General features: G+C 36.9%; 2 protein-coding genes across 4 annotated transcripts in view; both read left to right on the top strand.

Moving 5' to 3' along the window:
* The first annotated feature begins 236 nt into the window (after positions 1-236).
* Positions 237-17052, top strand: zfand4 (zinc finger, AN1-type domain 4). Of its 2 annotated transcripts, none has more exons than XM_039671695.2 (10): positions 237-640; positions 1731-2031; positions 5999-6074; positions 6711-6778; positions 8326-8515; positions 9240-9387; positions 11234-12316; positions 12952-12997; positions 15262-15379; positions 16757-17052. In XM_039671695.2, the coding sequence occupies exons 2-10, from the start codon at positions 1848-1850 to the stop codon at positions 16890-16892; spliced, it is 2049 nt and encodes a 682-aa protein (XP_039527629.2). In that variant the 5' UTR covers positions 237-640; positions 1731-1847; the 3' UTR covers positions 16893-17052. The 2 variants fall into 2 exon arrangements, with proteins under 2 accessions (XP_039527629.2, XP_088972982.1); XM_089116856.1 differs by having other exon boundaries at positions 260-387.
* Positions 17053-19630: 2578 nt separating this feature from the next.
* Positions 19631-26122, top strand: part of marchf8 (membrane-associated ring finger (C3HC4) 8) — a 111829-nt gene continuing 105337 nt past the window's right edge. The window contains exon 1 of one of the 2 annotated variants that reach the window (XM_089116853.1): positions 19631-19779. The gene's annotated coding sequence lies outside the window, so the exon portion shown is untranslated. The remainder of the gene's footprint in view (positions 19780-26122) is intronic. The other variant, XM_089116852.1, reaches the window with a different exon arrangement.

Genomic DNA, 26122 nt, shown 5'->3' with positions numbered 1-26122 from the left:
AACACTTTTTTCTTAATTTAAAATCTTTAAAGATTCTAATGTTATACATTGAAAATGGACCCAGAGTCACAAATTGTTGTTTGACGCTGCCAGGGTGACCAGGGTAACATCCGGGAGATGGAAAGGGGAGTCTCGAGAATGGTCCCGCCCACTCTGCGTTACCATTGGATGGGTGACTCTCTTTTTTCTACAACGGCTAATGTCATTCGTTCTCCTCATTGTCAATCAAGAACATCACAATAGGCTGCCTCCTTTTCAGTTTTTTTTTGTATTATTTAATGGGGCCTTTGAGCCTCATAACATCGGAACAAAAGCAATTGTTCATTTCTCGAAAAAGATAAGGAATCTTTTTGACGTTAAGAAACGGCAAAGGTGGAGGAGGAATTGGTAGCTAAGCATCAACGGCATCCCCGAGTAGTTAGCTGGGCTGACTGTGCTGCTTTGCTAAAACCAGCTAGCCACTAAAACAGAATTAAAGCACCTTTTATTGAAAGTTTCTGTCGGATATCAGTTCAAAGACTGGAGACTCGATATCGTTTACCTTTAGAGGTAACTACCTAGCTTTTGGCGTGTGTTGTGGCTGGGACTCTGATCCAGCTGTCCTTCCCTACAGATCTCTGCTGATGATGATGCTGTCAAGGTAAGATGGCAATTAGATGTACGAAGCGACTATCTGAAGTAAAAAAACCGAGCTACTCGACTGGACATTTGGATAACTTGCTTCATTTATTAGTCGACTCATGACGAAAATACTTAGGAAAAATACAATTTGTAGCTTTAAAGGCACTTTTGTGTTGTTTAGAGTAATTATACATTCATAACAACCATTGTTCAACAGAAGTAAATAGGCATAAATTGCTTGTTCAGTATTCAGTGCTATAGATGGATCGGCATATATACAAATATATATGTGTGTTTATATAAGAAGTCTCATGCACATTAAGGCTGCATTTATTTGATAAATAAATAAATACAGAGAAACAGTAATATTGTGAAATATTATTACAATTTAAAATGCTGTTTTTTTTAATGTACTTTAAGATATAATTTATTTCTGTGATGCAAAGCTGAATTTTCAGCATCATTACTCCAGTCTTCAATGTCATTTGATCCTTTAGAAATCGTTCTAATATGCTGATTTATTAGCAATGTTGGAAACAGTTGTTCTTAATATTTTTTAGAACCTGTAAAACTTTTTTCAAGATACTTTGATGAATAAAAAGTAAAAACAACAACAACAACAACAACAACAAAAAAACAGCATTTATTGAAAGTAAAAACATTTTGTAACTATATAAAGTACCATTCAAAAGTTTGGGCTTAGCAATTTTTTCTTCTTTTTTTGAAAGGAATTAACACTTTTATTCAGCAAAGATGTGTTAAATTTTTTAATAAATGCTGTTTTAACTTTTTATCAAATATAATAATAATTGAGTAAAAACTGATGAAAATTCAGCTTTATATCATGGAAATAAATTCTATTTTAAAGTATATTAAAATAGAAAAACATTATTTTAAATTGTAGTAATTTAATTTCACTACATTAGGTTTTTTTCTGTATTTTTGATCAAATAAATGCAGGCTTGATAAGCATAATAGACATATTTCAAAAACATTAAAAACTCCAAACTTTTGACCAGTACTATATGTGTGTATGTATGTAGGTATACACACCAGAACACCAAGTTATGTTCTTTGTATACTAATATAGATATTGTGATTCTCCACAGCCCTAAGCTCCATGCATGATGTGTTCCTGCTGTGTCAGAAGCAGCCTCTCCGCCTTCACTCCTCCACTTTGGGCTGGGTTCATTATTGTCTCATCCTGAGCCCTGTCCTTTGCAGTAATGACTGACAAGAGAAACCCACCGTTTTTCAATGATGACAATGTAGGCGTAGTGCACTACAAGCTGCCCTTCAGCGAGACCATGGAGCTGTTCATTGAGACTTTGACAGGGACTTGCTTTCAGCTACGTGTCTCTCCATTTGAACAGGTCGTCTCCGTCAAGGCCAAGATTCAAAGACTGGAAGGTACGTGTCTTCTCTTGATTCATTACACGGCACGATGATTTGATGTAGACACTTGATTGGACACCTCATGACGTTAGCATGTTTTCTATACTTGGTGCTTTAATGTGACCTACTATACTGTTTCAAACTGCAATTTTATTACTCCTAAATAATTAGTACCATATACAGTACATGCTGATTTATGAGCTCATTTTTAAAGAAATAATTCGCCTAAAAATCGTTTTCTCCATAATATGGATGTCAATGGGGTCCATACATTTTTTGGTTACTTTTTTTTTTTTTTTTTTTTCAGAAGAAGAAACAAATTCATACGGGTTTGGAACAAATTGAGGGTAGTTAAATGACAAAATATATATTTTTGGGTGAACTATCCCTGTAATGAGGGATTGTGTAAAATATTTCAGCTTTGAAAAAAGAAAATGTATTGGTGACGCTACATGACCTTTCATCACTCGATCCTTCGGAAATCATTCTAATATACTGATTTGATGCTCAAGAAACATTTATTATTATTATCAATGTTGAAGACAGTTGTGCTGCTTAATTATCTGTGGAAAAAGTGACACTTTTTTAGGATTCTTTCATGAATTGAAAGTGCAAAAGAATAGTATTTGAAACAGATTTTTTTATAACATTATAAATGTTTTTACTGTTACTTTTGATCAATTTAATGCATGCTTGCTGCAAGTATTAATAAAAAAAAATCTTATTGACCCCCTAAACTTTTGAGTGATATAGTCTTGGTTTGACCAGCAATTAAAAAAGGTGTGTTCATTTCATATTTTTGTAGGTTTTCTAATTCTAATGACTTCAAAAGTTTCGGTTATTCTATTACAATATAACCACACACTCCATTTTTCTGAATCTTTATCCATCACAATCCTCATCTATGTTAAGTTAAAGGGAAAAATGTATGCATTGTAATAAGAAATGCACCTTAGCCTGTGCTGATTGGATAATGATTTAGAACAACTAGACAATAAATAGTAGTTTTGAAGACAGGATTTATACAAGTAGTCCTGGTCTGATTTTTTTTTTCATTCTGATTTAGAGCTTCAGAAGAAATTGAGTCGTTTTTCTAACAACTGGCACACTCCGTAATTGCATTTGTGATCCGCCCAGGCAGTTACAGATGAAACATGTCAACAGTTTAATTTTAAAAAAATGCTGCCATTGTTATTACTCAGTAACTAAAGTTGCTGCTTCTATAAAGCATTGCGTGGCATGGTTGAAAACAGCTTTGTGAGAACAGGAAATGTTAGCATTCCTTGAATAAAGAGCTTTTATTTGTTTTGGGGGCACAGCTAGACTTGTGCGTGAGCTTAAAATTTAGGACTGAGAGTGCTTAATTTATTTCAGTTATCTCACCTTGTTGACTTGTAATTTTGAAATCAATGAGACAGAAAAACATTAGTTGAATACCCAGATTGGACATTGCCATAGACCACTGCTTTGTATATACATAAGTGGCTATTTAAACCAGTCTTAAGTTGAGATGGAGATGGGTTTGATATGTTAGACAACACTCATTTCACCAGGTCTGCTCTCCCCTGCAAGAGATAGCTTTATTAAAGATGAGTTTATCAGCCCTGTAGATTACAGGTGAGGAATGGCCTAGTTTTAGTTCTGCTATTTGCTTCTTTTATGGCTAATTTTGGATTCACTCTGCTTTGCATCTGGAGCAAAAATGACTGCCCTGTGTCTCCTTCCAGGGATCAGCTCTATAGAAGCTTGTTTCCATCACAAATATTTTATTAAAAATCTTTATATCTCACAATTGTGACCTTTTTTTTCTCAGAATTGCGAAATATCTTGTAATTTGGACTTTATAAATTGCAATTACGAATTTTATCTCGTAATTCTGAATTTTTAACTCGTAATTGCGAATTTATATCTTGCAGTTCTGATTTTTTTTTTTCTCTCTCAGAAGTGCAAATTTGTATCTCAATTCAGATTATTTTATTTATTTATTGCACAATTTTTTCTAACTTTTGTCTCAGAATTGACTAAATATGTATCTTGCAATTCTGACTAAATCACAATTGCGAGTTTATATTGCAATTCTCAGAAAAAGGGTGAGAATTGTGAAATAAAAACTCCCAATTGTGAGAAAAAAAGTCAGAATTGTGAAAAAATAATAGTCCCAATTTACCTTTACCGGAAACAAGCGTCCATAAGTCCAGTTTCGAAAAGAAGTATCTGTGACGGGTTTGTTGAGGAAATCCAGATTTTAATATGAAGTGTTTTTTCAAACTTCTGATTAAGATTAGACACATGGAGGTTGTGTATAGTTTAAAAAGCATGACTAGGCATGTCTCTAAACAGTGGGCAGGCCGCACACACACACTAACCACTCTGACAGTCACAGTCCTGTCTAGAAAACTACCCCTTCTGGCAATGGATACCAGTTTTGTGTTGCATGGGTGCGTTCTGGTGTCTTATTGCACTTTACTCTCGATGGACACATCTATTCACTTAATCACAGGCCAGTGCAAAAGTCTGAAAAATTGTAAGTGGTACATGAAGCTTATCTTCATGTCCAGGTGCAACATTTGCGTTCACGGTCATAGGAATGAAAGGCAATAATGACCTTGAAAAAAGCTTGTTGTAAAGCAATTTAAGGTGTTTAAGGTGCTGTCTTGTGTTTTTTATTTCCTGAGCACTGTGATATTTGCTGGAGGTGACATGATTGTTGGTTATTTTGTGTACACAGGGGGGCAGATCTGAGTCGTATTTGTTCTGCTGCTGTCTGAGTCACCCTGCCCCATTGCTTTTGCATAATTATTTTGGATTGATTCATTTGTTCCAGTATACACACTTAAATGTTCCTTGGTTAATTTGGTCAGATGTGTGATGACTCAAACCTCTGGTTAGAAAACAATTGAACTAAATAGTTATATCAACATTTCCATAAGATTCCCCATAATTAATAAACATTTTTTTTTAAGCAAAATAACATTTAGTCATTCCACACAATTATATTAATAATCACAATTGGTTAAATGTCCTCGGAAGCATACTTCTCATTTTGTCTGATCCTTAAAACATACAGCACTGTTCAAACGTTTGGGGTCAGTAAGCCTTTTTTTTTAGAGAGAGAGAGATATTTTTATTTAAATTAATAAAAGTTATTTTTGAACTTTCTGAAAGATCATGTGACATCGAAGACTGGAGTAATAGCTGTTGAAAAATCAGCTTTGACATAACAGGAATAAATTACTTTTTAATATATATAATAATAGAAAGTTTTTACTGTATTTTTGATCAATTAAATGCAGCCTTGGTGAGTATGAGACTTCTTTCAGAAACATAAAATAAATCTTACTGACCCCAAACGTTTGAACGTTTGTTTACATTGTGTGAATCTCAAAGGGAAAAGATGACCCTGTACTGAAAGGTAATATATCCTAATGTTCTTCTAAATTTCTCTTTCCAATTGGAAAGGAATCGAAGGGATGGAAGCTGTCAAGCTCTAAAAAGGACAAAAAGCAACATAAAGTGCAGAAATAGTGGTTTCATACTATATGCCCACTATTATACTCCTATGATACCTTAACAAAAAGCCTCTGTATCGAATTGAAAGGACATCTTTTAGTTATCCTTCAAATCTCAGCCTGTCTAAAAAAGAAAAGAAAAAAATGTTTGTGTGAAGTCAAGGGTGGGAAATGTCTGAATGCCACCGGACATTGATTTATACTACACATAAGATTTCAATGGCCATATTTTATTTTCTGTGCCTTATCTGTACTCCATTTCCCTCAAATGATTGCAGTTCAGAGACACATTCCTTTTGGTCAACCATTAACTGCGTCATGTTCCCCTCGTGCTCCTGTTCTTTTTTTGACCTTTTTTGTTTGTTCTTTTGTCAGATGTTAGATGCCGTAATTGCTTGTTGAATGTTTATTATAGTTTGCTTTGTAAAAAGCTGTCTATACATACTTCTCTTACGACATCTGTTTGGTCTCAGGCATCCCGGTCTCTCAGCAGCATTTGATTTGGAATGGTATGGAGCTTGAAGATGAATACTGCTTACATGATTACAGGTGAGTTATCCAGCTTTACAAAACAGGATCCAAGATGTTATATTACGATAAGTAAGCTCAACTACCGCATGTTCCACTGAATCTGGCAAAGTGCATTTTGAAAAGTGAATTTGTATCTGTGAAATTAAAGCATTTTGATCCAGGCAGCAAAAAGGTATCATAAAAGTAGTCCATATGACTCATGCTCTATATTCGACGTCTTCTGAAGCCATACGATAACTTTGTGTGAGGAAGATAGTGATGTTTAAGTTTTAAACCTCTCCGCCATGGCTCTCGTATCTTATCCTTTTTATGTTCCATAAAAGAAATCAAACCATATGAAAGGGTTTGGAAAAACATGAAGGTGAGTAAATAATGACAGTATTTGCATTTTTGGGTGAGCTATTCCTTTAAATGCAGCCACTTCTCTCAAGAGCACACTGGCTCAGTCTGGAGGTCACAGATGGTTGATTTGTCAAGAATTCTTCTCAGTTAATTTTCCACATGGAGGCTTTCTGGAAAGATATTGTGTGACTGGATGGCACTCATTGTGCTTCAAATGTTAAGTGAAGCAAATATTTATAAAGGCAGAGCCGTAGCGGTTTTGGTTTGTTATGCTACTGGATGCTCTGAGTTTTCCTATGCTTGTGTTTTCAGCATCACAGAGGGCTGCACTCTGAAGCTGGTGCTCGCCATGAGGGGAGGGCCTGTAAACACCAGACGAGGTGCGTTCCCACCACCGACTGCGATTTTCACTGTTGAAAGTGTGTTAACCCTGTCGTTCTGAACCCCAGGTTAATGTAATCCTGATTCCTGGTTTTCACACTTTTTATAGTAATTTACCCTGGGTTAGTTACTCATCATGAGTGATTTCACACTTGTGCTTTCGAAAACCCCAGATTTGCATATATTTGAGTTTAATAACATTGAACTCTGTGAAAATATCATAAATCTGCTCTGGTTCACTCAAATCTATAAAGCTGTATGTATCATATTTGAATCATTGCTTTCTAAGGCTTCTGCATCATTAACATGATCAATACCTTCCTCAGAAAACTCTGTACCCCCTGGTGGGTTATTTATGACCTTTAGGAAGTAGAAGGACTTTTAAGAGTTGCAATGTAACGGGAGTAGTTTCAGATAATTTTTTCCGTATTGTGACGTACATCCGAGTCCGAGAAATGAAAAAAAAAAATGTTGAGCGGTACTTGGTTCTGTTCATCAGTTGTTGATTGGATGACGACAGATGATGATGTGAATGCAAACTTCCAGTCGATTTTCAGAAAGCAGTGGGGTTTAAACTGACTAAATGAGAGAGAAGTGTGTAGTTTTTCATTAGATTAAAAAAAAAAATAATCAAACACATGCTTCGATGAATTGTTCACATATGATCATTATCTTAAAAAATAGTTATTTCCAATGGATTTTTTAAAATTTAATTCCAACATAATATAATTTCCAAAATGTCTACCTTCCTGTTACAATATTCTTTATTTATATTCCATATATATAAATACTATATTTATTTATATAGTGTATATATAGTAGCCATATATATATATATATATATATATATATATATATATATCCTTTGTTGGCACTGAAACTGTACCACAAAGAAAAAGAAAAAAACTTTCCTTTATAAACAAAAAAGTTGCTTCAAAGATGCATTGAAACATATTTTTTCACAAAAAAGATAATAAAAACCTGATAAATAAATTATGGTAAAAATACTATTTAATATGTTTAATCTAATAAAATGTTTTTGTATACACACACACACACACACACACACACACATATATAGTTTGATTTGATTTTTCAGTTTTCTAATCTTCTATTCTCTTTTCTGTTTTTTCTTTTAACTATTTTTTTTGGATGTCAGGATTTAAAGAGTACACAAATACTACAAATATATTACAGTCTATTCAACACTCAAGTTAATGTGTTTGCAATCGCTATTCAGAACTGTTTTCCTAAGATGCTAAAATAAAAAGTACTAACTCAAATCACATGAGTATTTATTGAGATAACCACTGAAATAGTTTATGATTGGCTTTGGAAAGTCTTGACTAGTGCTACTGCAACAGTTCTGTGAAAGCTGGGTTTGTTGCAACTTTCTAATCCCTCCTATGTGCCACTATGCAATGGTTTTAAGGTCAAAAACAAAAGCTGCTCATTACCATTCCAGGAGGTGTGCAGGCACAGAGTTAGTTAACAATCGGATATTGATTAGTATGACCTGCATCCTGTTTCTTCTCGTTACCTGCAGTGACAGTGACAGATGACTCGGCGAGGGATATCGCTGACTGCCTTGATGCAGGGAGAGAGGAGATGTGGGAAAAGTCTCTGCCTAATAAACAGGTCACCTTCCTGGTGTACCGTGAGGGAGATCAGCTCAATTTCTTCCGAGTGGTGGATAGGGGAGATGGAACGCTCACACCTGTGTCTGAACCATTGAGGTCAGTTCAAAAGAAGAGAAGTTACTTACCAAGAGGAACAAACTGCACCCTGGTTCCCTTTTTTTAGATGAAAGCAGATGTTTCAGAACTACAGTTTTCCTGTGTCATACTAATGTGTTTACTAATGAAGACATGCGTCAGCATTTACTGGCAAACTTCACAATCGGTTAAGTCTGCATAATTAGAATCACCAAATGGACTTCCAAAAATATTTTCTCAAATTAATAATTTAAAGTGCCCCTTTTTCAAATATTACCCTTCATGCAGTGTGTAATATAGCTGTTTGTGAATGTAAAAGGTCTGCAAAGTTTTGAAGAATAAAGTGCAAAACAAATAAAGTTATTTGAATCAATTTAGTAATTCCAGTCTCACTTTCTGTTACAAAATTAACAAGTGCCGAGGAAGCCTCCGCAGCTGAAATTCCAATATAATTAAAGGAGTTCCATATCATAGACCAATCATATCAGACTGGGCCATCTGACCAATCAGAGTAGAGTAAGCTCACGGAAAGAAGGGGTTTAGAGACACAGAACCAGACTCTTTGAGAAATAAGGTCATGTACAATGTATATAATAAGAAAATGCCTTTGCAATGTAAACCTATTGTAGAAGACATAGAAGAAACAAAATAATGAACCTTTAAAATAGCATAATAGGAGTTCTTTAACTGTAATCTTTAGCAAATCTCAAATCTAAGAGTTCCTCCTTGTATGTGGTTGTTTCAGCGGTGCATCGGTACACAATGTGTACACGGAGGAGGAGGAAGAATTAGAGAGTGCATCTTCAGAACAGCAGACTCTGGAGAACTCCATCACAATGAGCAAGATGAAGCTGCTCAAGGCCAAGATGGAGAATATGAACCTTAACAAAAAGGTAACAAAATAGGCGGACTAGAAGTGCTATTCATCTTTCTTTTTTCCTCCTCCACATATTCTAGCAATATCTTTTTTCTCCTCAAGTGCATGAACCTTCTTACAGTCAAACACATCTGATTAGATTTGTCAGTGGAGCAGTATGGAAGTGCGTGCAGTTCTCCAGCTGGCTTGAGGGAGTGCCGCCCATCCGCTGTGTCTGATTAACTGGTGCAGTTAGAACCACAAGCTCAGCAGATTGGCATATGAAGTTAATTGTTCACACTCAAGTATGCATAGTTGTCAGTAGACATGTCTTGGTCGCAGATATTTGTCTAGGAAACCTTTGCTGTTATTGCTTACACTTGTAGTTTGCATTTTTATGTACTGCATGCATTGCACCTGTCAACAGTAATGTTTTAATGTATTATGATGAGGTGTAACATGAAGCTCTGTTTAATTGGTTACAATTACAAGCAATATCGCAACTTGACACTTTGGTTTGGATTCAACTAATGTGCTACATTTGATTTTACAATATGACTAAATGTGTGTACAAACATAATTCAGATCTAACCATTTTAACAATAATTTATCAATATTTTATAAATAAACTAATATTAATTGTAATCATTTTATTTGTTTAATTTATTGTAAAATGAATGTTAATTAACATGATTTTGTACAGTTTTGAGTCTTTTGTAAAGCTATTTAAATGATATGAAGAGTTCAGATGCAAAAGCCTCTAAATGCCATTTGAAATTTTCTTCTTTAATGATAATTTTTATCAAACTTGTATATTTAAGTTCAGTAATTTCACTTAAATGGCAATGATAATTACCTATTAATTGTTATTTAAGTGAAATTACTGAACTTAAATATACAAGTTTGATAAAAATCATCATTAAAGAAGAAAATATGAACTATTGATGAACTATTTTTAGGGGCGCTCAATATATTTGTACCATTTTGGTTATCAGTCAATATTCCAGTTTTTATTATGGGTATTGTATATTTAAATGTGCATGCTCATGCCACTACATTGAAATTACCTTTGCTATCATAACACTAATAATTTATTAACACTCTCAAATGTAATCTTTAGCAAATCTCAAAAATGAACATGCATTTTCAAACTACATTATAATGTTGTGCTGCATTTATTTAGACAAAAGTATAAATACTATACATTTAATATTTGCCACTGTTTTTTGACCAGAACTAATACTTTATTATAGGCTTATCTGAAATTTTAATGATGCATTGTGAATTTGCTCATTAAATTGCTTGGAATTGTTTTTTTTTAAATGTGATATATTTTTACAGTGGCTCATTTCGCTATAGAAGATTTTGGTCATATCTTAAAGATACACTGTGTGATTTTTACCCCCAGCTAGCGGTGAAAAGGTATATCATCCATGGAATATTAGTTTCTGTTCCTCTCAATTCTGATAACTTCTACGGTGGCCAATGTAGGCCAAGATTAACATGGCTTCCAGTTCGACCTCGTCCATGAGCGTTAACTCAAACGTAAACGCGAAAGCCGAAGCTTGAATTAACGGGTATGTCCCTCTTTGGCTAATGTATTTTCAAGGTGGAGGGGCAACATGGCGACCGACATTAGAACCCCTTACCCGTATGTATTTTCAATAGCATATTATACACTCACAAGAATATTTTATTACTTGAAAGTAAAGTAAATATACATTAATGAGCACATTTATTTTTGAAAGAACTAAGTGTTTTTAGCTAAGAATAAACTAAAAGAGTTACACAGTGTAGCTTTAATGTAATGCATATCAGATCTTCTCTGCTTATGTCCCTTCTTTTGCATATGTGTGTGATTAGTTTTCTTGTGTCTTTCTCAGCCCAAGAAGACTGCTAAATTAAAAGTCAGACCTCCAGTGGGTCCGCGGCCCTGCAGCGGTTCGTTTGGCTCTGCCCGACACCACCGAATGTTTCGTGTCCTTCCTCAGATAGGCCACTACTCGTCAACGCATCTACCTCCGATCGGAAATCAGCAGCAACCTGCAGTTTCATCCCCTGCTGCTGGCACATCCCGCCAACCATTCGCATCCCTCTCAAGTCCCACTTCCTCAAGCCGTGCTCATCCTTCCTCTGCAGCTTCAGGCATGTTTATGCTTCAGGCTGAGGAACCATGGGATAATCCAGTGCCCAGGAAGATCAGACTCCCTCCAAAAGTGTCCAGACTGGAGATGAGAGGGCCTAAAGTCATGCGAGACTGTGTGTACCCACCTGTATCTCTTCTGTCCAGCCCTGGAGTTCAGGATGAGGTGGATCTCCACAGTGACAGACTAACGGTATCCGAGAACTCTGCTGTAATGGAGCCGCCCAAAGCTGTTCCCTTCAATCTTCCTGAGCCCCTGAGTCTGGACATATCCTCTCAGTGCGAGCAAGGTCTGAACTCTATAACTCTGCCGGAACCCAACACCGCAACTCCTCTTCTTTCCCAAGCCATCAACTCAAACTGGAGGCTGGCACCCCAACCTGACCTACACTTCGCCGGTGACCCCCTCGCTCCTCCTCACATACCGCAGCACTTTGAGTTTACGGGTTCCACCATGCAGCCCAGTCCAACCCATGCTCTCCTCAGAACCAGCAACAGCCCGTCGCTTCAGGTCGGCTCCCCCTCACGGACCACATCTGTATGTGGGCTCAAAGTCGACAAACGCTCAGAGGTGATTTCCAAAAGCGAGGCCAGAGATATTACAAAGATGGCCAATAAAGCAACTAAAGAGCCATTGGGCACGGTGAGCAACGCAGAGCTTCTGGCCTCCTTGGCGAGCAGTGGAGGTCAAGAGGCCTTGGCTGGACCGTATTCTCTGGGCAGGTTATGCGCTAAAGCCACCCCCCTACCAACCAACATCCATCTGTTGCAGGAAGACCTGCTGAGGAGGATCTCGCCCCTACAGAGAACAGCTGGCTACACGGTGAGTTTGCACCCTTGACTTCGGCTTCTGCTTTTACAGATCCCCCTTTTTGTTCTGCTGATGTTGATGTTGTAATATCAAATAAAATTTGATATTAGTATCGTATAAGGTTTTGTCAGATCATATTGTTAGATAAATCGATATCGTGTTAATATTGTTTGTCCTCGTTAAATAATCGTAATTACAATATTGACCAAAATAAGTGAGAGTATGGTTTTTGTCATAATCTAACAGCCCCATTAAGAGGCTTAATTGGTTACAAGCAATTTTGCAACGTGACTCATTTATTAACTGATGTGCTATATTTTATAATTAAGAATTCTGAGCGTTTTAGTAATTTATTCATATATTATTTTATTTAAATTATTTATATTTTAATTTTGTTTGATTCATTTTATGGTAAAATTAATTTTTATTTTAATTTGCTTTAACTCAAAAATGACATGCGAATGCTGTCATGCAAATTAGTACTACTAGTAGAGCGCGTATCCTGTCACGAAAGACGCTTGCTGCACATTGTACACCATGCAAGACAGATTACAAGTGTGAATCATTAGTTTTGACATTTCAGCTAATGAGAATAGCGCTGCAACAATCTCACAAACGCTTTATCACACATAATCTTGTCGTTGCAGCCGTCAAGCTCATCAAGCGGCCTCTCCAGTTCAATAAAGAGATTAGGTGAGTGGGTTGACTTAAACAGTGCGCTGTTCATGTGAAACGAACCATTCAGAACTCCATCTTACATTGCTGTAACTTTTTGTTGTTGAGAGTAATGCATTCGTGGCAAGCTTTGGACATTTGTTACACTTTTTCCACTCTTCACTGCTTCATTTTTACACCTGTCTTTGTCAGGCTTGTAAAACCCATTTGTAAATCCACAGTCCACTGATTTATTATCATGCTTCATATGTCACGTGCTTGGGAAACTTCTGAGTTCACATAGCTGCTTCCGTCCTCTTTCAGTACGAGTGTTCAATTCATTCTACTGTTCATTCAGATTGATTTTACAGGATACATTAAATAGAAGAAAAGTGACAGTAAAGACATTTATAATATGTGTGTGTATATATATATATGCTCAGATGAATTCATCAACCGATATGCTGATTTTCTGATCAAGAAGCATTTCTTATTATTCTCAATCTTGAAAAAAGTTTTATATATATATATATATATATATATATATACATTGTAAATTCTTTACTGTCACTTTTCAAGATGCTTCTTGAGCAGAAAGAATGGAATGTCAGAATGGGAAAGAAAGGTGATTTTCAGCGTGGTATGGTTGTTGGTGCCAGGCGGGCCGGTCTGAGTGTTTCACAATCTGCTCAGTAACTGGGATCTTCACGCACAACCGTTTCTAGGGTTTACTAAGAATGCGGCAGTCCTGTGGGCGAAAATGCCTTGTTGATGCTACAGGTCAGAAGATAATGGGCCGACTGATTAAAGCTGATAGAAGAGCAACTTTGACTGAAATAACCACTCGTTACAACCGAGGTATGCAGCAAAGCATTTGTGAAGCCACAACATACACAACCTTGAGGCGGATGGGCTACAACAGCAGAACACCCCACCGGGTACAACTCATCTCCACTACAAATAGGAAAAAGAGGCTAAAATTTGCAAGAGCTCACCACAATTGGACAGTTGAAGACTGGAAAAATGTTGCCTGGTCTGATGAGTCTCGATTTCTGTTGAGACATTCAGATGGTAGAGTCAGAATTTGGCGTAAACAGAATGAGGAGATTGATTCATCATGCCTTGTTACCACTGTGCAGGCTGGTGGTGGTGGTGTAATGGTGTGAGGGATGTTCTCTTGGCACATTTTAGGCCCCTTAGTGCCAATTGGGCCACGTCCATCCATTTATGGCCACCATGTACCCATCCTCTGATGGTTACTTCCAGCAGGATAATGCACCATGTCACAAAACTCGAATAATTACAAATTGGCTCCTTGAACATGACAATGAGTTCACTGTACTAAAATGGCCCCCACAGTCACCAGATCTCAACCCAATAGAGCATCTTTGGGATGTGGTGGAATGGGAGATTCGTGCTCTGGATGCGCATCCAACAAATCTACATCAACTGCAAGATGCTGTCCTATCAATACGGGCCAACATTTCTAAAGACTGCTTTCAGCACCTTGTTGGAATCAATGCCACGTAGAAATTACGGCAATTCTGAAGGCGAAAGGGGGTCAAACACAGTATTAGTGTGGTGTTCCTAATAATCTTTTAGGTGAGTGTATATATATAATATATATATATCAGTATCAGTCTCTTTAATCATCATTTCCTGGAGGTCAGGAGCCTCCTGTGAGGCTGATTCAGCCCAGAAATGGACTGTCAGGCTTTTAAATATTTACCATCATAAAGAGCAGAGCATAACAGCTGACTGAAACCAAGAAACAGGAAATGAACACCACAACTCGGTCACATAGATACAAATTCACATGATCACATGTTTACAAAAGCATGCATGCAGAATTACTCGCAAAATAGATGCACATCTTCACTCAGACGTTTGATGCTTAGAGAGACTTCCTGCGTGATTGTGCATTTTGGTTTTGCAACAGGTGGGGCTTATACATTTGGGAAATGTTCCCTGACATTTTACCGCCAGTGTTTCAGAGCATCTGACTGTTCTGTCACATCTCAGATTGTCACTGGCTCGAAAATGCAACAGTGATGGCAAATAACAGAATAGATAGACCAGCAAGTACATGACTGGAAATCCAATCTCATGCTCCAGTGCTTGGTACGATTTTGTCACAATGTGTGTCTGTCTGTAGATTCTTATAGTTGTGACTTGTGTAGAAATAAACAGAGAGGTTTTGAAGGTACATTGCTAGTTTTTCCCCTTTGAATCCATATTTTATAGGCATTGAAATGGTCTCTCTTGTTCAATTCCTGTCATTGTATGTGGAAATGTTGTTTTAGGCACTTCAACACATCACTTGCCCCCGGTGAAGGCTCTCACTGGAACAAAGAAAAAGAGTTCGAAGCACTGCTTCCTGTGTGGGAAGAAGACTGGTTTAGCCACCAGCTATGAATGCAGGTACAGTGCATTCTCTCTACGTATCCCTCAGTATGAGTATCCCTTTTTATTTCTTTTCAAGAGGGTAGTTAATGTGTTTCTGCAATCTAAACCGGAGGTATGCACTTCGTTTGGAGCGTTTGCACTTGAAATAACAAGACCGAGCTATTTCTGTTCAGAGGTGACAGTAGTTCGCATAAATGTCATACATTCAGTATTGCTGATAACACATTCTGTGACTTCAGTTTCTCTATGTTGACCTAAAGCTTTGAATGAGGCAAAGTGATGCATCTTAGCAAAGGACTAATTGTGCTTGTTATTCAGTCCTGCGCCGTATAGAATCAATCCAGCTAAACTGAATAAAAATTAAAAAGGCTTTCTTTTCAACCAGACTGATTTGTTTGTTCATAGCAGGGCCATAATCACCATAAACACTAAAAGGAACACATCCCCCAATATTTAGTTTGGTGGTAGGCCTCTATGAGTTTATGGTTTAGTCTTAAATTATTACATTTTAGACTGACTTCTTACTTGTCCTGCTGTACAGGATATAGAAATACATATATATGCACTTAAATTGTTACAAAATAAGCTGTTTATTTGAATTTTCTTGTCATCAAATAATCCTGAAACATTTTTTCCGCAGTTTCCACAGATATATGACAGCAACTGTTTATTATTAACACTGATAATAATATGTTTCGATCATAATCAGGGCTCGACATTATGCCTTGTTATGTGCTTGTCCTTGAGGGGGAAAAATGTATTTTTTTCTGTGGTGTAAATGTAATTTATTCTGAATCTGAAGCAATATTCTCATAAATGTTCTATTAGTTCTTACTTAAATCAGCGTAGTTGTTATATTCGCCCCCTTTGATTGAAATTGATTTCCAGGGCATTTTTTTTGTAATTTAAGTGTTATTATAATGCTCCGCTTTCATGTTACATTTTTTTATTTGATCAATAAATCAATTATAATAATAATAAGACACTATAGGGCGGTTACCAATTCATTCATTTATTTATATTTATACTATTTATTGTAATCTAGATTACATATAGACAGCACTGAACTATCTATATATATATATACACACACACATAGAGTACATATACATATATATATATACATGGTCTTCTAAAATAAAGATGCATGATCTTTGTGTGGGATGTTTAGAAACAATTCCATTTGGTCCCTCTATGAGATTTGTTCTGTGTAGATTTCTAACAGCTTTAGTTCCATTCTGAAAATCAATGAACATCCGGGATGGGCCATTTATTCATCTCTGAGGAGGAAATAACCGAAGTGCATTTTCTCTCACATCTTAGAAAAAGCATTGGTTGGAATGGTGTCTGAATATTGCAGTTCTCATAAAGATATGTTTCTTTTTGTCTAAGGTGTGGCAACATCTTCTGCTCCATGCACCGCTACTCAGAGACCCACGACTGCACCTACGACTACAAAAGCGCAGGTCGGCGCTTTCTACAGGAGACCAACCCCATCATAAGTGCACCAAAGCTGCCCAAAATATAAAGGCACTGCCCGGGTGAGAGAAAAAGAGACATGATAACCATCAACTATTAAAAGAGTGAAAATCCTTGATCACCAATCTGTGCTTTTATCACCACGTTTTCTTAAAAATATAGTAGTTTAATAAACATTAAAGGGAAAAACAGTGCTCACTTATTAGCCGTTGCCTTGGAAAAAAACACCTATGTTTGCTGTCTGTAAATTACTTCATACGTCACAAAAATCATCTAAACCCTGCATGTAAATAGTTTTTAAAAAACATTTCTACAAACTTTTAAAAATAATGAGACACAAAAAATACAAAATACACAACTATGTATATCTATTTGCATATGTTTTCCTGTGTTTCTTTTTTTTAAATAGAACCAACAATCACTTTTCATGACAAGTCTTGCAGAGATGCACTTTAGTAATGAAAATGTCTCTTGTGGAGATTAGGTTCTGTATTGGGGTTGGAGGGGTGTTGCTTGAACTATGTGCCGTTTGTTTTTTGTAAGTTTCCTACTAGAACTTTCTTATATTTCTGACACATTACTCCTCTGTCCAGTAGCACTCTACCGAACACTGCTTATCATGGAAAATGCCAAGCACTGCATACTCGTGTTATAAAAAGACTGTTTAACCTCTTTGAATATGAAATATATATAGGCCCAATAAGCCGTACACACTACACTATGCAGTTTGACCATGTAGCATTCTAAACCAACTGTGTAAGGGCTTGGCATGATAAGATTCGAACAATTGATTGGTTGCCATGATGACGATCCTTTTTGAACCTTAGTATAAGAAAGCTGCTCAGAAGGCAGATGTTGTTATTTGCATTTTTCTGTAATTGTCAGTTGATGAGCCTAATAAAATATCCTTGTGTTTCCTTCTTTACTGTATTGAGTTCTGCTGTGTTTTTATCTACTGTATCTTTCACGCCTTAACGGTGCATTGAGGTGTTTGTTTTTGTTGCATTTGCTTCATAACCGCACTGTTGTTTGGGATTCCATGTACTAGAATGAGTATATTACAATTATAGTAGTACTATATTATATTATGGTACTATTACTTTGACTTACAGTATGAACCCATTTAGATGAGTACAGTTTCTTGAGTAGCTAAACCACTTCTGAACTACTTAAAGCTGTCCTGTTATTATTTTTTACATTTTCAATTTTTAGAGTGTAAAGTGGCTGTTTGAGCATGAAAAAGATCTGTAAAGTTACAAAGCATAAAGTCCACTCTAAAAGGAGTTATTCTCTATGTTAGTGCGCACTGTTTCTGAACTGTTTCTGAAATGCCTCGATTGTAGTCTTGAGTTTTCATGTGGAATGTACACGCCACAGTATGCCTAATTTAGATAATTCACGCCCAAAGGCCTGATTGAGTTGCGATTAGGGGTGTGACATTTCTGAAACCCTTGAAGCAGTTGACCATTCACAACACACTGGTCCTGCTGACCAATCAGAGCACATTGTGATTTCAGAAGGAGGGGCTTCATAAAGACAGGAACTAGAGCGTTACTGACAGACTGGAAGGAGAGGTGCTGCACCAATATAAAATATGTGAAAATAATGTGTTTTTTAACATTAAAGTAAGAAAACCTATTCTAGTAGAGCCCAAAAAGAAACTTTAGTCTTTGGAAAAGGGCATATTTTTTTTTAATAATCTAAAATTTTAGCAATAACCTCAACTTTGAGTCCTAAACTAAAAAAGATTCATTTGTGCATCAAACAGATGGTGTTAGAATGGTTCATGCAGTTCTTCAGCTGAATTATGCGACACTAAATAAAAGGAAACAGGCGTTGCTCAAAGCAAAATGTGAAAGCTGTGGAATTTGTGCAGGAGCTTTTAGTTGCACATATTTATTATATAATTCTGTGCAATTTTAGAAGAAATCACCTCCTTAAAGCACAGTATCACACCACCATAGAAGAAAACAGATCTCATTTCCAAATGATCTTCTTGTGCTTCTCTTAGTCCAGTAGCCCTTTAAGGAAAATGCATCTTTTAAAACAAGAATATCAAGAGGAACTTGTTTTACTGGTTGAGTTTTACACACTACATGACACATCCACACACAAGCACAAACGTTTTACTGCGTGTCATTAATTCTAGAGGCCAAATTGTTCCACTTTATTTATCACTCTCAGAAAAAAAGGTACAAAAGCTGTCACTGGGGCGGTAGACTTTTGTACCTAAAGGGTGCATATTGGTTTTGAAAAGGTACCGCCCCAGTGACAGCTTTTTTCTGAGAGTGATGCATGTACAAATAACAAGTATTACAAAACAACGAATCAAAGAAAGCATGTTTAGACCATGCTCTGATCACAAAACGTGTAAACCCTTTTAAAGCATGACAGATTTTAGCCGTTCTCTCCTCTATCATGACACATAGATCACCTGTTTCTCCAGATGAGGCGAGGAGGAGCAGGGCACAGCACACCCATCCCTCTTTAGTCAAGACTATTATAGTCGTTAACCGCTATGATAATGACGAAAAAAGGAGCATCTTTGAATCCTGTTCATAAAAAAACTAACAAACAATGTGAACTCACACCCTCACAGTGCACCATTAATAATTAAATCACGGAAACATCCTCAGACAATGAGAGGACTGAGAAAGACAAAGGAATCATCATCACCTGCTCTAGCACACACACAGAAAAAGTTCAATTTCTTATATTTGAACATAAATATAAGGGTAATTAATGAACCCACATCACCGGATCAGCTGTGTATAATTCATTAGCACGCGCATGCCCTCTCCGGTATTTTTTTTTTCTTTTCTCAGCTCTATTTTTCCACCCCGAACGCGGAAGTCGGTGTACGTGACGCACGCTATCAGATGGGGACTATGAAATAATAACAAAAACATCGCTTTATACAGTCGGGGAAAGACAAGGTAAGGAAATATTTGAGCGAATCACGTAAACCTGCATTAGAGTGTAAACACTGCACCGCTGTCACTGTATCACCACACACGGTCGTCCTTTTATACGCCGATAAATAATTTGTATCTTTATGTGGGGATTTGCTTATCAAGTTAGGAAATATTGGCTGTCTTAAATATATATTTTACATATATCAATCTCATATATTTTACATATATCAATGAATTTTTCTTTCAGCACTGCGGAAGGCATACATGAAGACTTATTGTATTAGCTCGAGTCCCTTCGTTATTCCAGTGCTTGAATACAGTGCTGAACAGGTTCTCTATTGTAATGCGTGTGGTCTCTGCATCGACAGTGTTAATAATGAACAGACCAAGAAAATGCAAAAGTATTAGTTTTAGCGAGGATGTTGCACTTCGTAGAAATGAAGCTGTCCTGAAAATGAGGTAGAAAAATAACCGTGCATGGTGTCTGGTCTGCATGCAGCTGTCATCCTTCATATCGCTCCATCAGCGGAACTGTAAATGCTTTATTGGACGACTGAACTATTGCCAGTGAACCAAAGAGAAGACTGAGATGTAATCTCAGACTCCGGACAGGGAAAACTAGCGCCTTGTTTGCATTTGGTCTGTTGTAGTATGCATAATTATGAATATTGATCGAAGGACTCGTTTTCGAGGCAGTTCTTTTGAACAGTTCAAAGAATCAGTTCAAAATGATTCTATTTCGTCATCACGCGACCCCTTTAACACTCAGAGTGGTAAGCAGGCATCTATTTTTTATTACTAGTCGATTTTTTTCATATTGCAAATTTCATATTGATTATGTCTTTTGCAAACATGATTCAGCTTTTAATTAATTCACATAATTTGCATTTAACAATAATGAAATTGCGCTTAAATCACTGGTGAAACAGCTTTGTATGTTTTTTACTTAAAATAGACATAAAACTTTCTAGTATGTTTCATTACCTACAGTAATTTAGCCAGACAGACGTAAGAAAGAGACGGTTTTCGGTTCAATTAGACTGAGGCTCCATTCGAAATCGCATAGGCTACTTCCTACAGTACTAGTTGGCGAAAAACAGTATGGCTGCATCCGAAATCTAAACCTATACTCTCTTGAGTAGGTAGCCTACTTATTTTGAATTGCTAATTACTTCATGGTTGCTAATAAATATTTTCTATAGGCCATATACAGTAGTAGGCCTATGAATGTGTGTAATAATGTAATCCGGACATACTAAATTCGCCATGTTGTCATTGTCATGTGACCTGCAGCGTCAGTTGCATCGCTTCAATTGCATTCACAAATCCTATGCACACTTGAGAATCTCGGCAGAAGAAATTGGTCCGGGTCCTTTTTGCCTACTCATTTATGAGTACTGTTAATTCGGACATAGCCTACCTCTTTTGTCATACGTTTTTTCGCCTATTAGGGAAGTATGCGATTTCGGATGCAGCCTCAGTGACAAAATAAGTATGGCCGAGACGAGTTCACAGTACTAATCGGAATAAATTAGCAAAAATTGGGCTAAAAGTACCCGGTCCTGGATGACCTACTACAGTGGTCATCCTACTATTCTTAAGTCTGCATACAATGGACACTTTACTAGCCCGTGAGGCCATTGGAGAGGATGCAAAACAACTGACGCTGTTGATCACATAATGAAAGTGTAGTAAGTGCAGGTTAAATTCATACTACACACACTCATAGGCTATAGAACATAGCCTACTGTTTTAGCGGTCGTAAAGTAATTATTTTAAATAAGTAGGCTACCTACTCAAGTATATGATTTGGGACGCAGCCCGTGAGTTTTTCACAAGAGAACCACTCATGGACTGAATCAGTTCGATTCATGAAAAAAATGTTGAAACCTTTTTGAGAACCGATTCAATTGATTGTTTAAAAAGATTCGACTCCAAAGAACGATTCATTCCAATCGGATGCCGCTGCTGCTACCCAGTGTGCCCAGTGCGCTTGGATTGCTCGGCTCAATGCAGTATGGATTATTACAGCGGTACATAAGTGCGTACTGTAAACATTTTGTTTCGCTTTTGCTAGCATCAGTAGCCTATCTTACGCATTAGTAGGTTTGAAGGGTGGCTCAGTCAGTGAGTGTGGTGTCATTCAGGGACATTTATGCGCGGCTAGACTTTCTCATTCGCAGAATGCTTGAACTGCCAGTTTCGTTGAGATGTTGACAGCAACGGTAAGCTCATATTTTTGTCTCTATATGTTTGTAAAACACTTAATAGGAGAGACCGGGGCGAGTTGTTGTCATTTTGTTTACTCTCAGAATGTTTGTTTTGAAAGTCAATTTCTGTGTAGACACGTTAGCTCAAAGTTTTGACAAGTAACAAAGCTGCCAAGTAATACAATTAGCCTATTGAACACGTTGTTGGGACATGTTGTCACACTTGGCACACTATAACCTGCTAATTATAGACTTTTCGCTAAATTAACACTAAAATAATTATAGCATGAAACACAAAACGATTCTTGAAACAGCAAACGTAAATAATACAACATTTAAAATGCATGTTACATCTTGCCCCAATAAAATGTCATTCCAGACTTATCAAAAAACAAAAAACAAAACAAAAAAAAAAACAATCTTAAATAAGCACATATACTTATATAAATATATAGAACTAGGTCTGGTCTAAACTCTTTGATTGAAATAATAGTTTCTATACTCTTAATTATAAATTACAGTAATAATATGTGCAGCCATTACATATTAGCATGTGGTAGTTATGAAATGCAGACATTTTTTAAAAAAAACTGTATTTGTAGGCTACCATTATTCTTGTCACAGCTTGCTGAACAGCCTGACTTTTTTATACACCTTCTTATCACTTTGAAGGCATCACTGTTCTCTTAACAGACAGTATGTCACGATATAAAACAATAGATGGCTTTGTACTTGTCAATTTTCTACCTCTCCAAGTTTGCAATTTCTCATCCTGTTTGCTTGATTTTTGAAGTTGCGTGAGGTTTCAAAAACTTCATATGGAGGGGTGTGCTTCAGGATTTGTGGAGTTGGCTCCCTTACAGTGAATTTTGTAGGGAAGGAAGCCATTTCACCAATGTTGTTCATCAAGCATTATCTTTGTGCGTGTGAACTGTATCAAGATTTGGCAGTGACTTCCATGTTGTGAAATGTCATGTGTTTATGGTTTGTGCCCTTATTTCTGGTTGCGGTGTGAAGAAGCTGTAAATTAATATGTTAAAGGGGTCATATCATGGTACATGCACTTTTTCAAGTTGATTGTACTGAAATGTGTGTTGGCAGTGCCTGTAAACAACCATCATACAATGATAAAAATTTAATCCAGTGATTTTTGTTTTCATCTCCTTAAATGTTTGCGTGACGTCACACCCACATGGCGCCCCTCCCACGATTGTTGATTTACAGCAGCGTTTCAACACAGACCCGCCCTGAGCGAGCTGTCATCATAATCCCACGTTTATAATTATAATGAACAACAACGCGTTATGGTTATTGTGTTAGTATGCGAGTATGCAATACATCATTAGTTCATCACATTAAGTAACTCTAACGTTACCCTTCCAGTAAGTTGCATACAAAGAAAGATCAAAGTGACATTATGTTAACCAACCATTCAGAAATGTCCTGTTCGAGCCTTAATTGTCGAATTTCTTTGTGGCCGTCATCTTGTTCAGGGTCTGATACGGTTGCACAGATGTGTCCTCAGAGACTCCCGCTGCCATTCTCTCTCCAAAATTTATCCTCAACTGTTGTCAAGGCAATACTCCACGTGATTTACCATAACGCCCGCAGAACAGAGAGACGGAGTGAGCAAGCTCATTATAATTTAAAGGCATATGCACTGAAACGGCGTGCTGAAAACAGAGCTGTTTTTGACCAGGTAAAATGAGTGTTTTCTTACAATAATGAGAATTTTTAATTAAAGTATATTACAAACTTTTAATTTAGACCCTAAAGAATCAAATTAACTTGTATGAAAATGGCATTATACGACCCCTTTGGGAAAGAACTTGTTTATTTTATATTGTACGATATTAAAGTACCCCTACAATAGATTAGCATGCTTCAACGGTCACTTTTTCTCAAAAAACACATTTTCTCTTAATATACATTGCACATGACCTCATTTCTCAAAGATGTTTAAAAACGGTTTGTTCGACGATTCAGTCTCTCTAAACCTGCCTACTCTGCTCTGATTGGTTAGATTGCCCAGTTTGTTCCTATTGGTCCACCACTTAACCACTTTTGGTGGTTATTGGTGTCAGAAATAAAACTCGCATCTTAATTTCAGCTCTGGGTGCTTTCTCAGCTTTTATACAGTGATACTAAAGGAATGATGGTGTAATTTTTTTCAGTATCAATTCTAGTGTGAGGCTGTGAGCCTAGCCTGGATGCCAGCCCGAAACCCACCCACAACATTTTTTGGTCGGGAAGTTTGGTCTGGACTCGATCCATTGCAATCCATAATTATGATCAGTTCAGAAATGGTCGTGCCAATCAAATTGCCAGGACGTGCTTTATACGATGATGGACAGATGATCTGCAGTTACGTAATCATAACGTTATCAAAGAGCGCTTGGGTTAAGTTAAACGGGTTTCCCTCAAAAATGACTGCAGCTGGAGAATTGAGATGTAGGCCTATATTCTGCTATCTCGTCTGTTGTAAAAGAAATTGACAGCGCATTCATTTTAAAAGACGAACAGAGAACTTCAAATCTAAAAAGATTTGTCGATCGGAAACATGTGTTTGCCGTCCTTCCTACGTGATTCGGCAAAAGTTTAATTTATCAGCTGGCTCCGTTGGTCGCTAAGAAGATGGGATGCAATGAAAACCCTGTGGTCGTTGTTGTTTCTCATGCACTCATGGAGGACCAAGTAAAAGAATTAACACTCAGTGTGCGTGGAGTTGAGTTCTGTTGACGACTATGCTATGCTACTATTTAGCTGTCTTGCTGCGTTGCTCTGATTGGTTGTAGGTGCATCCAATTGAGTGCAGATGGTTTTTTTTCCTGGTTTGGATAAGACGCGCCTCATAATCAAAGCCCTATGGAGCAGTATCAGACTCAGATTCTGACTAGAATATGTATGTAAGTAATAAGTATGACGAAGTCAGGCTGTTTTGTAGTGCTTGCAAAGTGTTGAAGTTTACACTAACGTGTATTGCACTGCTGTCTGCAATTTAAACAGATATAGCCAAATGTGGACTAACACAATTGCTACAGCATAGGCCATTAACACTATGGGATTTAATTATTGGACCACTTACGACGTTATATCTTGGAATGTGTTTCTGACCGAAAAATAGAGGCTGCTGTAGCTAGTTACAGTAGAAAGTAATTAGATTCTTGAAATTGGTTCGACCTCAGGAAACCATTTAATTACAAAAACACATTTGTCTAAATTACTTCTACATTGGAAAATTCGAATAGAGTGAATGCCGGTAAAACGGGCCACCTTTGTTTTGACAGTCTGTGTATTCATGTGCATGCTTTTAAAACTTTTCACATCCGCCTTTGTGCTCAAATGACAGAGCTCCAGCATTAGCCAAGAAAGACACTTAATGGTTTATTCTAAGACTGTAGGAAATCCATTATAAAATCTAATCTAATTTAATACTAATAGATGCCAAAATAATTTCTTTTTTAGAATTCCACTTATTTGTCCTCTCTGGGGAATTCAGTTTTTCTCCAAGTAATTAGTGGAGTTTGCTACGGGAAACATCAGTAACATATTGCTCATACAGTATACATTTTTAAGATGGTCAAGAACCATGTATCCACAATGACTTGTCATGATCTTCAAATGGATGTGCTGTGAGGTGGGGTTTTAAAACAGCATCATACACTTGTGATCTCAATAATATAGCCAAGACGCGCCACCAGTCAGTGGTGCTATTTAGAGATTTACCTTGTTTGACTAATCTGTACACATGCTGCCAGGATTTGCTGTCTCATGACACTTCTCCCTCAGCTTCATGGCCTGGGTTTGGAATTGCATACTAACATACTACTTACATTATCTGCAGTATATAAAATAAATACACTGCTCATTTTCTGTGTGCAATGTGCATGAAAGTATGTTCAGTACTGCGTCCCACAGTTCTCAAACTGTCTAAAGCTTGTACAAAATCAATTAAAATGCAAAATATCTGTATTTCACTTGGATTGTGAGTGTGACAGTTAAACTTATACCCAAAAGTAGACTGGGAGAAACCATGTTTTCTTAGGAACCCCTTTGTACTTTTCATTCATTTATTCATTATTCACTACATCCACAATCGCAAAATCCCAGCAACAGAAGCATGTAAGTCTTATTCTTTAAGGAGGCAGAAGGGA

Source organism: Pimephales promelas, chromosome 11 (genome assembly GCF_988280905.1).
Source record: "Pimephales promelas chromosome 11, fPimPro1.hap1.1, whole genome shotgun sequence".
Taxonomy (NCBI): Eukaryota; Metazoa; Chordata; class Actinopteri; order Cypriniformes; family Leuciscidae; genus Pimephales; species Pimephales promelas.
Note: the sequence above shows the minus strand (reverse complement) of the source record. Positions and strands in the feature narration are given on the sequence as shown.